We start from the raw sequence: 16009 nt of genomic DNA, 5'->3' as shown, positions 1-16009 counted from the left end.
ATATGAAAATCGCGTGTGAAGGTATCTTACAAGCAGACCTGGTTTGGAATTGCGTTGGGGTCTGTGGAGTAAAAATCACAACCACTCTTTTTTAAATTAAACAACGATATCGAATCAAACAATTTCATTCGTCGGTGGAAAATATGCCGACATATCTTGGGATCGTATTCGGTAAGATTTGATAAAGATCAATGCCTAAACAATAAATAGTAAGTGTTATCAATTAATGGGCATACTATTACTTAATGTATGTAATGTTTTATAGTGCAATGAGTGCTATGTGTGCGTTGTACATATCCACCTTTAGAAAGTGATAACGATGAATAACATTTAAACAATGTTTAACAGAACCAGTATAAAGAAGTGACTTTAATGACTAAGTCCACAAAGACATTTACTTTGATGGGATAATTTTTATCTAATATTTTGGCACAGGGGATATATAGGATACAGCTATTAATTATTAATTATTCATCCAATTACCTGCGTCGATAAAACTGATTGTGAAATATCTTTTTAATTTGATAGGTCTGAAATAGTTTACGATTTCCACATAACCATCGGTTAATGTCATTACTTGAAGATAAACTAAGATGCACTTTAGTACTTTATGTTGTTATAGAAATAATCGATAACTCACGAACACTTTGCGTACGTTGGTGTTAACGGTATTTATTTGCGTCAGTTGGTTTAGCAAACGAAATCTGGTTTCTGATTAAAAGGATTAGGATAATCTGTATACGATAATTCGATTGGAATATTAATAGGTTAAACCATTTGAAATGTGCGTTCCGTTTTGTCTGAAACCTAGATGAATCATATTCTGTACAGTATGTTCGGACTTAAACACATGTACCATGCCTTTCCAACGGTTCAAAGAACAACAGCACATCAATAAAATATTTCGTACAAACTTACATACAACGAGTGTCCAAGTTGGGTGCTTTGCTATGAAATTTCGCTGAAATCATTCCAGAGTAAACACTTTTGTGATAAGTATTGTTTTGTGTATTGTCTACTTGTGAACAAGATATCGGTCACTTGCATTCATAAAAAACAAGCGGATATTAAACATAATTTTTCTCATTGATTTGGCTGGATTTGAACCGATATGTGGTGCACTACTACCAACAAAACGCATGTTTACGTTTTCGGGCGTCTGTCTGTATATACAAAAACAAAACAAGATAATTGTTTGCTTTTTTAAAGAAAACGTGTTTTCTTAATGCTTATTTTAATTTGCATACAAATTTGTACGTTCACTATTTCCGTATTATCTTTATTTGGTTGCTTATATCAGTGCATCTATCACTGAAATAAATACCGTAAACACACGTTTGGAATACATTTCTAGCAGTTGCATACAGGAGTCAATATAAATGATGTATACATCTCATTTATTTATGAGTGGGTTTGCATAATAAATACATAATACATTTCTTTTATTTCCAAGTCGAAAATATACACATAAATACTTTACAAACAAATGCTTTATTAATATACCTATACGTTATAAAGACTATATGTTAAACATCAAGTAGGAAACAGTTTGTGTTGAATTATTTAAAATGTCAAACAATCTCTGATTCATTGAATTTTATACTAAGGTTTAAAACAAGGTTTCTTTAAACACCAAAGTATTTGTTAATTATAAAATATTAAAATGGGTGTTTCTTAATCAGTTTTTTTTAGAATACATATATTCGATGGTAATTAAAAAAAACATTTTGACAATAATAATCATATTTGGCGATAACAAATTGCAATTAGAAAACAAATCCATACATGTGTCTCTATAGAATTAAACCTGATTTAGCACATTGTTCATACATAAGAAGAGTATTTATAATGACAAATCGCAGGCATAATGTAGTTTTATAATATAGTATTATGTAATATTGCATTGGCATACAATTTACATCATATTCTAGTCGCTTTCCACAACAAATAATTTATTTTATCCTAAACGGCAGTTGTTCAAATGAAAGTAAATAATGTTTAAATCACACACAATACACCGTTCAAAATTGTTTGATTATTTCTCCGAAGGTTTCGTATGAAAGGAATACATCTTAAACCACATTTGGCACTATCGGAGTATACTTATTAGTTGTACTCCAGATCATTTGCTATCGGGTTCAGAGAATCAAATACGATTTATTGATACATAGTTATTATAATTATGCCGTTGCATTGCTGTTTTACGTATTTGGTCAGAAAAATTTCTTTTAGGAGTACACAGTTCATTTTTTTAAACGGATTTGGAGATGACATTTAAATAGAGCATACTGGTTTCAAGTATAAAATCAAATTCATGAATGCACCTAACTACCGACCACACCTATTATTTGGCAAGAGATAACCTCGTCTTGTTTCTCTGGTGATGGTTTTGCTGGTTTCTGCGCTCATCCTTTACTTTATCTTCAATAAATTCCGAATTCAAATCTAACACCGCAGACTCATTGTCTAGGCATCATTATCTTATCGCCTGAAAGCTCTGCGTCCTTTTATGGTTGATAAACAAAGCAACACACCTGTTTTACCACCTCATGGACGTACGTGATTATTAAGTCACGTTTCTAATTCGAAAATAACAAACGAAGCTCCGTCAAAAAGCGGTCTGATTACGCTTTATGTAAATCAAAGAGATGATTTTGCATGGATCAAAAACGTCCGCCAAAATTCGCTTAAAGCATTTCGTGAGCATTTAATTTTTTGTCCGCTTTTTGAGGACCGGGTCCAGCTGCTTGGAAACAGTTCGCATAGTGTTGGTATACAGTTTTATATTTCGCTTTCCGCTGTTGATCACTTCAATCTGTTTCTCGTACGGCATCTTGAGCCAGTCTCTCCTCTGTGTATGAATGTGTGTGTTCAGCTTCTTCAGCTCTTTGACCATGTCAAGTGCATGTTTGCAGTATTTTCCGTACAGCGTCGTGGATTTGCACTGCAATATAACACAATGTATTTAGGCTCGCAACATAACAGTATTGTATAACCACAATATTAGGCCCTTGTATACCTGTTGTTAAAATATAGTTCAACGTTTTGTGAAATCGAAGAAATAGTAACAATTATGTGATGCTTTTAATGAAATACCTGAATGATTGCTTATTTCTCATAAAAACCCGTATGCGATTTAAGTCATTTTTAATATTGTAATATTGTTCTGATGGTGACAACAAACCTTATAAAATCATATATCACGTTTTCATCCAATTCCTTATTATGTGATTCACGTTTCACTGTATGTAACTACCTAAATTGATATATTTATTAATACGTATATTACAAGAACATTCACCAATATAACCGTGTTATATATGGCATAGTTCTAAAAATGTTGACTTTAATACACAATCAAAATGTCATCGACGTAAAACTCATGTTGTTGTTTTTTACATGTACAGCTGTTGTAATGGCCGATTGCTAGCTGCTGTTCAATGTGTATAGTTCATTAATCATGGAAAGTGGTAATAAACCGTATGGAATTTTTAAAACCTTACGAACAGCGATCAAAGCGGACACCTTATCACTTACAAATTTCCTGTATCGTTTATTCCTGTTGTACATTCGTTTCGCTTCCACCTGCACAAGCGCAATTTGTTCCCAGGCTTGTTGTTTAGCCTTGTCAGAGATAGATTGTAGGGACACTTAAATAAATTGGAAACAGAATATATAATGTTTTTTACTTAGGTTAAAATATGTTATACTATGAAACCTTTCATGACGGACACAATTAGCTACGCTTGCAAATGACTTAAACTAACGTGAGGAACATACTAATTGTTATTGAGAATGATTGAATGTAATTCATTTTCGTTTGCTATTTATTTCTGTAAAATCTTAATGCTATCTTTATTATATTGTAAAACATATGAAATAAGTTGGACATGCACTTCTTAAATTCGCATATATAATCAGACACCAGGAATTTTAATGGACATTTTTTTTCGAATCAGTCAACTTTTTTTACGTAAATGTAAATATGTGGTTAACGTTTATAAAAGTAACAGACTTACGTGCAATGGGTCCTATCTCATATGCCTTAAATGAATACTTCAAATGTGAGTGTCGCAGCCCCTCCTGCAATTCACGCCTTACCTAAAAGTATCGTCCATATTTATGGTACAGCCCTAAACTTAACATGAATACTTGTAATATGTTATTGTTGATAACTTTGACATAAATTATAGTAATATTGTCATGCAATTATTTCATATTTCAGTATTACAGTCGTATGACACTGGTAAAGTTAAGCGTATTTTGTTTTGTGGTCATATATTTCTGTTGTTTGCATTATCATATTTGTTCTTAAAGAACAATGCAAACTTGATATTTTATAGAAAAAGAAAACTACACGCGATTCTGTTTGTATAGTTGCTTTGTTTAAAACAATTCCCCAAAGAGACAAGGAGTTTTAGTATTTAATTCACGTTACACCTTTGGGAAAGTTATAGTGTGTTGTCTGTATTGAAAACGTATTGTTTGAAAGTAGATTTTGACTGCTAGACTAAGTAAATTTAATAATTCCTACATACAATGAGCATATGCATTTTTACATTTTGGGCACATAACTAAAGTTTCTTCCTAATTCGTATTACCACACAAGTGTGTTTGTGATGAATTATAGGCTACATATTACTTAAGCTGGCCATCAAATTGGTTTAAACCACCTATGCTTTGCGCTGACCTTTCCAATGGTTTTTTTTCCAGCTATAATAATTAAACAAGTGTTTTTAAATACTTTCCTTTATCGCAATATAATAGCTGACGTCAGCAGAATTTCACTTTTAAAAATGATTCAGCAGTTTCATCAACACTATAATTCAATGACGTTTATTTTTAAGAAGTTGTCTTCCAAATCCTAAATGCATGTAATACTGGATATGTTGAATGCATAATGGTCCACAAAGCTTGGGATTAGCGGAATAAAATCTACAGACGCTTTCCATGATATTAGAGGGTCTAAATGAGCAAAAGTAGCTCAACTGAGATACAAAGGAACTGACCTGTTCTTTGCAGCCCAATATGTCATTATAACAAATGTTCTAACCAATTTTCATGAAGATTGAACTATAACTGTGAAGTGAACAAGGTTTTACAAGGTTAATAAAGCTTCTACTATAGCCATATGATGTATAATGCTCCGCCCCATAGCGGCAATGGTTTTCAACAGACCAGAACCATTTTCTAACTTATCCAATATATCCTTAAAATAATTTTTCTGACCAGGTTAATCAATTTTGGAATATAAATTGAGCCTGTGGAGTGTTAACAAGGTTTTACACAAGCCATATAAGAAAAAATGCCCCACCCCCTGGCGGCCACGTTTTTCAACCAGCCGGAACCATTCTCGAACTCGTCAAATTTATAATTGGGACAACTGTTCTTACCAAGTTTCATGAAGACTGGACAATACATGTTGCTTCTAGAGTGTTACAAATGAATGTTACAAAATGTTATGGTCTGAAATATTTATAGACTTATGCTTTGCTTATTTTATAAAAATGCACAATAATGCGTTCTGAAATCATATCATGAAGACCCGGCTTTTATTAATGGCAAATACAATAATAGCCCATGCAAGTGCATGTACATGTTGCTATTTCTTAAATGACAGATTGTCAGTGTTCTGTAACAATTTCTGTCTCACCTTCTCGATGGCATTCTCACATTCCTGCACATAGCCAATCGCCTCGAAGATGGCCATTTCTCCACGGAACACCTTCGCCAAGACAACTTGGTCCGAAGTGGAAACTCGAACTACCTGTTGTCAATGACTTTGTTAATATATTTATATTACACCAGATTTCAATTTTATAATATTATAATTAAAAGAACACGGTTATCTCCGCTGAATATATCAAGTCTGAAATAATCACAAAGTCTTATGTGTCCTACGTTCCTCGTTTAATATGAGAGCCAAGTTGATAAATTTATGATTCATATTTGGCAACAGTTTATCGATGAGTACTAACTCGTAATCAATTGCCAACTCGCCAATAAATGTAAACTCTTTGTGTTGAAGGTATACTGTAGTGCCTGTTAACGAGTATAAAATACTGTATACAATATCCTCACCATCGCAGTTTTGATATATCGTTTAATGAAAACTAAAAGTATAGAATACATAATTAGTTTCTACATGCAATAACTTCAACAAGTAAAAAAAAAAACATTGAAAGGCGCGCCAAAAAAGACACAATACTTGTTTGTATTTTAAGGACGTGACCCATACTCGTTTATGAACAATGTCAAATTGTAGGTAGTGTCCTGAATTGTAAAGATAATCGGTCAATTGCAGGAATTATTTATTATGTTATGCTATTGTCCTGGACTTAATTCTGGTTTAGAAATTAGTAGTACTACAGCCGTTATCTTATAGTTTGTCTTTTGGCGTATCATTCTGTACCACGTGACAAAATAATAATTTGTTTTAATTCATGTGTAAATATTACCTTTATCTTTCGAGGAGTTCCCACAAACCGCGCAACATGCATCATCATCGCAAGCATGTCTGGAGTGTGGAACTCCTCACCGGCCACCGTGGCTTCTTTCACCTTGGAAAAGTGCATCTCAACGAGCAGTATTTCGTCGGAGCCAATAGCTGGAACAATTAGTAGCAAATTACAAAAAACGAAATGATTAGTGTGTTGATCGCAAAAGCTGAACTAATCAATGAAACAATTTGAAGAGAAGTGGATGCCTGCTAAAGCTATAAACCTCAAAATAGTGTTAAAAGGTGTCTGTTTCTATTTGCTTTTATAATTTGAAACGTAATTAATAGAACTCTGGACAAAGATCTTACAAAATAAATAGGAAGAAAACAATTTAAATATATATAACTGTTCATAGAATCCCTGAAAAATATACATTTTAAAAACACTTGTTAGATATTTGATTTATGCAATGGGTTTGCGTTTGAATTCTATAACAACACATGCTATTTACATATGCTTTCAGTGAAGAAGCTGTTGTTGAGGTACTGTGTATATTCAGGAGGGATGTTGATGGGATGTGTTGGTATCAATGTCTTCACTCTGGGTCGGTAGTGGTCCACATAAAGAAACGTGGCCGTCTTTGGATCGAAATCAACCATACCGGCTATTTCACTCTACATCATAGTCGTTAACATAGACAGTTAATATGTGCGTGGAAGATTACATAACGAATAATTGTGATGTGTTGTCAAGAGAGACCATCAGATAATTAAGCATAATATTTTAATAGCAATTTTAATGTTTTAATATTGAAATGTTTCTGCGGAATTACACGATTAATTTTGATACTAATATTATGATTATACAATAGCCCAACAAAATGAAAGTTTATGTCCTGTAAGTTAAGAAAATATAATATTCTTTAGTTGTGTTCGGGTGTATTTAAATTGCTGTTCGTAAATACACATACACGTATACAAAGACCAACAGCTAAATGCAACGCTTTCGTTCAAGGTGAGATAAAAGGACATGTAACTTACAGCCAAACAATCTCCTTTTGCAAGTAGGCCGAAATAATCTGCTGATTTTGCATCACATAGACCAATGGCTGACATAAGCTGAGAGGCATTCGTAACGGTGGTTCGTATGGTGGTCTCCGCCGGCTTAAACTTGTAATCGACGACCCCAGCCCGATTAGGAAACTTACTGTAAACATGCGACACACGTTTATATAGCACTAGTGCAAACCGTACTTAAGACTTTTAATTAGAAACTGACAATCTAATTTTTTTGAATAACAATTATCACGCACATCCTTGTTTTCCTAACTGCATAGTATATATGCATGTAAAGTTAATTATAAAACACTTAAGATATGTGGGTAACGAGAACTCGGCTACATTTCTCATTCGTTTGTTTACTGCGGGGTGCGTACTAGTAAACATGGTGGACTTGTTTGAATTTTAGTGTTGTATTTAGATAGTCACACGTATTTGATAACCGATATTAGTGTGTCAGCTGAAAGACGATAAAGCAACTTACCATGGTTCCGAATACACTGACTCTGGGTATTGTATGATTCGCGATGGGCATTTGCCAGGCAACAACTCTGTTTGGAAACGCTTCTGATATTCGTAGGCCGGTAACTCTAACCGATCAAAACAGAAAGCACTGAAAAGCAGCAAAATAAATGCTGTTATACATGTTTTTATTTAATCCTGCTGCATAATGGTTGTTTATTGACCATAACGCAGTGTGTGTTTCACAAAGCTCATTGCTTAGGACTATTGTCGGAGTAGGGTCGCAATCATTCCTAGCAAAGGGTCAACTCTGTGTGAGCTGAATTGGCATGAATACGAGGACGAATTTAGAGAAGCACAACTTGCCAACTTTCGGTAACAGATTCAAAAGAATAAATCAGCACTGTACACCAACACTGACACCAGGGAGCGATGTTACACCACCGGCTCGCACATAAAACACATTGTCCATTTTCTTTATAAGTAATCGTCGATGGAAATTAATTCAATTATTAAGCGTTACATACGCAAAACGATTGCATAAGTTATTCTGTCTTTTACGTTGTATGTGGTGACAATAAGTACAAAATAACGTAAATGACGTAATGTTTGAGCTCGAATGGTTTATTTATAGAAATATATTATTAAACGACTTTTACTTTGTATTTTGTAGATAGTGTTCATTTAAAGTAAAACCCGAGTTTGTACTTGACCGCAAATGTTTACATATTTAAAGAAAAATCATTAATCGAAATTTCTGTTTAAATAGGCCGTGCTCTGTGAAAAGGGGGCTAAATGCATATCCGCACAGGCTAATCTGAGACGACAATTTCCTTTATTATGATATATTTCGTTTCAAGAAAGTCTCTTCTTAGCGAAAATCAAGTTTATGCGGAACGTGTCGTCCCTGATTAGCCTGCTAATCTGCGACGACACTCTGCGCACATGCATTAAACCACCTTTTCGCAGAACGCGGTTCAAATGAATCAGAACTAGTTCGCAATTGTGGTACGATATCTGAACCCACATCTGCATATTCGACTTGAAGAACAATTGATCATAACATTGCATATGAGCAGCCAGGTTAATAGAGTAATACAATCGAACTGTTATTACAATTTCGCATCGCCTTTTCCACAAGGTTATCATTTAGCTTAGAAACTTGGCACACGTCACATTCTTATACGTCTTGTGAGAATTTATTACCAATAAAGTATATTAATTCTCGGTGCCAAGATACATAACTTAAATATGTAGAAATCGATGTGTTACTACAATTAATTGCTACTTATCAAATAACCACGCAAGGTAATACAAGATCATAATCATTTTAAGAACATAGGAATTGAATTATGTAACGTGGTGAAACATACGTGTTAATTAATAAACCAGCCAAATCTAAATGTACATTGTGTTAAGCCTTAAAGTTGATATATCATTGTTTTTTTTCTACCAAACTGCAATCTACTTTAAATTGGAATCGCAAATTAACTGAATGTAAACGTCGCATTGGGCGTCACAGATAAAATGTTATAAAGAATAATGAAACAAAACACGACAAATATCTAAAACTCAAAAATAATGCTGAAAATAGTTTTCTAAACTCAATTCGTTTATGGGTTCAACATTTACTTACCACGTGCTTAATATTGCTCCAAAAACGCATTTCCAAATTAAGTTCCACTCCATGTTGAGTAAAATAGCGTACGAATTTCTTGAAGCACCTTTGATCAAAGTAACAGGTGTATTCGTTAATCAGTCTAAACAATCTCTTATCACCTTATCTCACTTGTTTTATGCATTAATCCGTTGATGTTTCTTCTGGAACCCGAATCTTTGGCAAACACAATTTTTCACGTTAGTCTGGAACACGTTCTAGTTTTTTTCTGTTTATCTTTAATCTAGATTATACTACTTTATTCTCTGAAACAAACAAAACACAACCTTCAACAAACAATATCCAACATCAACACACACTGATTGCAAAATAAATAAATAAATTGAACATGTGTCTTTTCAATGAAACAAATGTTGTAAGGAAGATTCTTTATTGCTATTATTAATTTTTGACAGACATTCACAAGTCATATATATTTAATATGAATACATGCAGTTCTAAATGTAGTTCTAAATTAAACTTTCAAAAAGTTTCAGATTCTATGCAATTGCACAATTTTAAATCACCGTTTTTAAATACGGATCAGTTTTAATTTAATTAACTTAAATGAAACACAATATCATTAAATTAAACATTAAATCAACATTGACAATCTATAACATAATTTATATTGTGTTTATATAAACATTACCATTTTTATTCCGCATTATGTAAACGGATAACAAATATATTGTTTGCCCCTATGCGGTCATATCAAATTCAAAATCAAAATATTTAACCACGATGTACAAACTATAGGCATGACTACCAAATTATTACTTAAACTAATAACTCGAATGTATTACCTTTGTTTAAAGTGTAATAAAACTGAATATTCCAACACATGTAATGAATAAATTAAAGTTCGCATTTTGATTACGATATCGCTAAATCATGGGTTAAACCAATCAACGAATATCAGTTTACACAAATGTCACACAGTCTAAATTGTTGAAATAAATAAATGTAAAGAGTACGCTATTAATATTATTTGTTTATCACTAATGCGGTTTAATCCAATTCAATGTATTCGTACACACTTGCGGACATTTACATCGTCAACATTTAGTGAAATCAGAGGTAATCCCGTTTATACTACGCACGAGTCAATCCCACTAAACAATTGGCAGTCACATTATACTACAACCAACGTCACGATTCACCGCCGTCAGTAATGTCAATGGTGAATGTTTTACCTCTCGGTTAGCTACTTCAACTGTTAAACCATTGGTTCACATAATATCAAGCCTAGATTTCGGGGGAAGCGATCCATCAATGTCTGCGAATAAATGCATTCCAACAAGTTGTTTATAGACAGAGTTTCTGTAACAGTGTCAAACCTTTCAGACTGATAACGCATCGCATCCACCCGGTTTTTAAAACGCACCAGTATCTGTTATTTCGAAATATTGCTTGGGTATCCGTACCTGTATTGCACGTAGCCTGCTACTTCCACGGCTTCTACAGTGTAATGTATTCGCTAATGCGTGCATTTCATTAGATTTGTTTACTTAAACGCATACAAGCACCATTGTATACGATACATTACTTTTTTTTTAAGTATACACTAAGTATATAAGTAATTTCAAATATAGTTCCCTTTCATGTTATTGTAATTTATTTTCTATTAAGCGTGACAGTTGGCTAGTTCTTTCCTGAGAGCTTCTATATAAAATCCGTTGATGAGTTTGCAGATCGCATGAATGCGACATATTTGCACCCCAAAAAAGAGACAACAAGGACCGCATTGCGTGTACAGCAGTTCGCTTCGTGATGTTGCATAAAACTTTATCCTGTGACATTTTAGCTCATACTAACTTGATTGTAAACGTTATCTCGCTGCAGGGGTATTTGTACCAATACAATCTTGCTTAAATGTGATTTAATGTGATACTTGCGTTATTTGCTTCACAATGACTATTGTAAAAAATGATTGTCATGAGTTAAAGGGACATTGTCACATATTTTGGCATGTATCGAAGTTTGTCATCAAATTCTGTATCTTGATAAATGTAAAAATTGGATCTTAAAAGCTCCTGTAGAAACTAGAATAAAAATAAAAAACGAAATAATTAACCTCGACTGGGCTCGAATCACTGACCTCTGGTATAAAAGTCTAACACTTAGACCACTCGAACATCCGTGCTTATACAATGAGTGATGTATTTTATACTGTATATAAGCAATACTCGTAGTGCCACAAAATAAAACGACAATTACAGAACTCTCCAAATTATTTAACCGTTTCGCGTTGCAACGCTTTATAATTTTAAAGTTTTCAAATCGTAAACAGATGGTAAATGTTCATAAGTACTGTTTCCTCACAAATATCATAACTACAACGCAAATTTGTGAATCTGAAACTATTTCTTTTAATTTTGTCAATTTACCAAAACGTGAAAAGGTCCATTTAAAGGTGCGAGCATAAATATGGATACTGTGTGATGATCGGCTGTTCTAATAATTAAGAACTCATGGATGGCTTTACTTCGGGGTATTAACATGCTGCGTGTGCATTACGGCATTGTGTTGAACAGTGGTTTAGTATAAAACAAAACAGTGTTTTATACACAATGAAAGTGACAATAAACGTGTATATATTTACGCATACCACATATAATACTGGTACACGTGCACGCAATTTTGAAGTGAATTATGACAGCTATTCGGGTATTTTGAATGGCCTAGTGCCATAACTTCAATGCCTATTTGAATAAGTCGATATATTTTACATCGTTTTATCTATATATCGATATTACAAACTATATAATGTTTAATTGATGTTTAAGCGATCAGGTTTAATACGTGCATTTCTCGCAGATTAGGATAGCATATTATAATATTATTGTATCGATTATCGCGAGAGATCTATGGAACATATTGACAAAGCGTTCAATACTCAATATGTGAATTTGTGGCTTTAAGACTTATTACAACTTCCAAATACCTCTGTAAATTGATACCCGTTTAGCGGGTAATAAACTGCCACGCAGTGACATTGAGTTGTTTGGCTGATGGGTTAATAATGGTCTCAGCTTTCAACCAAATAGTTATCAGATGGTTGATTATCTGTGTGGGTCTGTTTGAAGAGGCAGAGTCAGGACCGGCTATGAATGAGCAACCGATATTATCATTGTCATTGTTAATATTTGATACTTACCGTATGTAAATGCATAGGTCGAGGCGAACATAATTTCTGAATGTCAAAGTAATTAATAACACATGTTACGAATGTTGGTTAATCAGATAGAGATAACTTCCTAAAATCAGCGTTCAAACGGTACAAGAGCGTTTATTACGGTACATTATGTCCATACAATCACAGCAGATTATTGTATCTTATCGGGCAGTACTCGATTGTAATCGAAGGAAATGTATCTGTAATGTATCTTAAAGGAGGTTAGGTTGTTTGAATATTGCACATAATTATGTTTGCTGATTTAAGAAAGCTGCAAATACGAATATCGCAGGTTAAAAGGACATAAAAAATGATAATATTTATATTTATCAATTAAATATTTAATTACAGGAAATAAGCAATTAAGAAAAGTCACCCCATTTCGATTCAACAATTTGTTTACCCTCCATAATATTTCAACCATCACTATATTGTCAACAGTATAATTCAACTTAACACCGTACGTGCATCGGCATACATTTGACTTTCAAAACATGTAAATAATGTCGTCTTAAATGTTATGCGTTTCATTTATAACATGTGTATCTTTAGATAGTGAATTTTGTTTTGTGATTATATAAATACCAGTCATTCATTTACCATGTAGCCTTTGTTCAACACCGTGTAAAATAGTGTCATGAAAAAATATTCCATACACTTGACATGCGATACGATAAAAAGCTTTGTTATTTATTACTTATTACTAATATTAAATGTTTAAGCTTTAAAAATATAAAGGAGGGTGTACATATTTATTTGTTCAGATGATATGAAAAACAAGTTACTATGAACTTAAAAAAAAAAACAATTTTAAGTTGGTAAAATATGCCGATGAATCACTATTGCAGGACAAGACGGTCGAATACTGCGTATATTGTATAGCAATAGGTGTTTTATGAGAGATAGAAAAAAATGTCCCTTCAACAGAATTAATTGTTACGAATATAAAATGTTTAAAATACCTTGCAAACATGGATTATATTTTTAAAGCAACATACAATTAAATAAAATAGTGTCGATGATATAATATGCTTATACTGTGAACTTTTATCATAACACATACACCACATAATATTTCCTCCGTTTTTACAGGGCCCACATGACAATGCATCAGAAACCATTATCGTCAATGCAACGAAACACTAGTGCGGAGGATTTATAAAACGTCACACAAAGAACATAATGTCGATTCAAATGTTATGCGTGACACATGTATATGTCATCGGTTTCTGTATCATGTCTTTGTTTGTTTTGTGATGCAATAAATAACAGCCATCCAAACCCAATGCATGTGAGGACTTTGAATTACTCAGAACACGAAAATTTAAAGGAACAGGAGATTGATTTACAAATCAAGTTGTTTAATTTTCTCATAATATATACATGTCCTTATATTTATGCATTAAAAACAAAACAAAGAGAATGCACAACACATATAAACGTTTTCGGATTAAAATTGAGCATGAAACTATATAAGTCGTTTTAAACTTAGTTAAATAGGTTGATGCATAACTATTTGATACTGCTCATTATTTAGTAAGTATATGTCAGCAAACTATATCGAAGGTCATCCATCGTAATTTGTTTAAAAATAATTAGGAATTAGCTAAGGTAATATTTTTTTTAAATTATGATTTGGGTAAACTTTTATATTATTGTATTATTTATGAATGTGTCGGTAAATTGTCAAGAAATAATGCGTACGTAGATTTGACAACTACTTTGTAAAGTGTGTTCTATCAAAAGGCAATAACTAGTTATCTTAATAAACAAGAACAAGTGTAATTGTAATTTGAAGATACACATGACTTACCCATACGAGTGTGCTATGTGGAATAACTAAACTTGTTCGTTGGGGATATTGATTACCAGTACACTTTATAATGTTTTACAAGTAATACATTAAATGTTTCTTTGCCTTTGTTTGTCTTATTTTTAAAACCGCTTAGTAAAATACTTGTTATAATTTATTTGCTTAAATTTGTACATGAGGCACTGTTTTAATGGCTGACAAAATAGCAGTAAAATTCTTATAGAACCATGTACCTTAATACATAGTTATGAATATACAAATGGAATATGGATTGCTGTTATACCGGAATGTGGTCTGTCATTTTGAGCATGACAAACATTCATACGAATGTGAAACAGGAAACTACTTTATTTATTTAGGCATTTAGTAAGCTTGTTTGTCTTATATGTGTCTTAAGTAAATGTAACTGGCCATTATAGTTTAAAGCAAATAGAACACGATGAACAACGTTCACAATTCAATATATATTTTGTACTCCTGAAAGCCCATATCATTCTTCGTCGGAGGTTTAAGTGTAAATTAAACAAATATCCGTAGTAGGAAATCGGCACCATTTTCTTTTATGAACTCTTTTTCCATAGATCGGTGTGGTGTCTTTTAAAGATTGAGTATCATGCATGTAGAATGCAGTAACTTTAATATGTGCTTTTAATACTTTATAAACATTTTGTAAATACTATACGTAATAATGTATGTTTTCTTTGATTATCGTTTTAGAGAAAGATAAAACAAATAATGAAAAGACAAATGTTATACAGTATCTTATCTTACTCAGACGTAGTTACATTATATGTACTATATCGCTCTATGTTATCGAAAGCTTATATTACATTTTATGAAATGAAAGGAGCTTTGTTTTTTGGTGACGAACTTATTTCAATGTCACAATTTTTTAAAGCATAGCGTAAATTGCATGGCGTTCGGCACGGCGAAACCGTTCTTATCGTCAGCGATAATCTACAACACGGGGTGGTAAGGCACGAACGATGTCAAAATCAGTTATACTTGAAACCAATCACATATGTATAAATAACAGTACGGTGTAACTTGTACTTTCAAGAGCAAGGAACAGAATTTATTGCATTAAATCATGACAAAATGCATTCGGCGTCGATTGTTTCATGCCCACAATTTAGAAAGTACATTTCAAGTCCAACTGTTTAAGTAACTTTCTGATGAATAATCATTATTTCATTTATTTTAGTAATAACAATTAATGTATTATTTATCACATATAATATCGGCTTCTATTACAAATAAAGATAGGAAAATGAATGGAAAAATTCTTAACAGGTGTTTTAGTAATTGGTATGTGGTATGGTTTGATCCGATTATGTTTGCGTTGCTGATATGTTTTGCACATATAATCCTTGGGGTTATTTGATAATCATCTATTTCAAT

At 32.7% G+C, this 16009-nt stretch overlaps 1 protein-coding gene across 1 annotated transcript; it reads right to left on the bottom strand.

Moving 5' to 3' along the window:
- Positions 1–1283: 1283 nt before the first annotated feature.
- On the bottom strand, positions 1284–11394 carry LOC127834419 (uncharacterized). The gene is made up of 10 exons (XM_052360245.1): positions 10424–11394; positions 9597–9883; positions 7983–8111; positions 7481–7646; positions 6952–7114; positions 6459–6607; positions 5654–5767; positions 4020–4101; positions 3538–3650; positions 1284–2944 (listed from the first exon to the last, which is right to left on the bottom strand). Exons 2-10 carry the CDS (start codon positions 9647–9649, stop codon positions 2708–2710), a joined length of 1206 nt encoding a protein of 401 aa, XP_052216205.1. The 5' UTR covers positions 9650–9883; positions 10424–11394; the 3' UTR covers positions 1284–2707.
- Between the last annotated feature and the right edge of the window lie 4615 nt (positions 11395–16009).

The sequence above is a fragment of the Dreissena polymorpha genome, chromosome 6, assembly GCF_020536995.1.
Source record: "Dreissena polymorpha isolate Duluth1 chromosome 6, UMN_Dpol_1.0, whole genome shotgun sequence".
Taxonomy (NCBI): domain Eukaryota; kingdom Metazoa; phylum Mollusca; class Bivalvia; order Myida; family Dreissenidae; genus Dreissena; species Dreissena polymorpha.
Note: the sequence above shows the minus strand (reverse complement) of the source record. Positions and strands in the feature narration are given on the sequence as shown.

Coding starts and splice junctions, on each gene's coding strand:
- LOC127834419 (XM_052360245.1), bottom strand. CDS start 9,649: ATGGAGTGGAACTTAATTTGGAAATGCGTTTTTGGAGCAATATTAAGC. Junction 7,647..7,982: donor TCAGTGTATTCGGAACCATG/GTAAGTTGCTTT, acceptor GCATGTTTACAG/TAAGTTTCCTAATCGGGCTG. Junction 7,115..7,480: donor CAAAAGGAGATTGTTTGGCT/GTAAGTTACATG, acceptor ACTATGATGTAG/AGTGAAATAGCCGGTATGGT.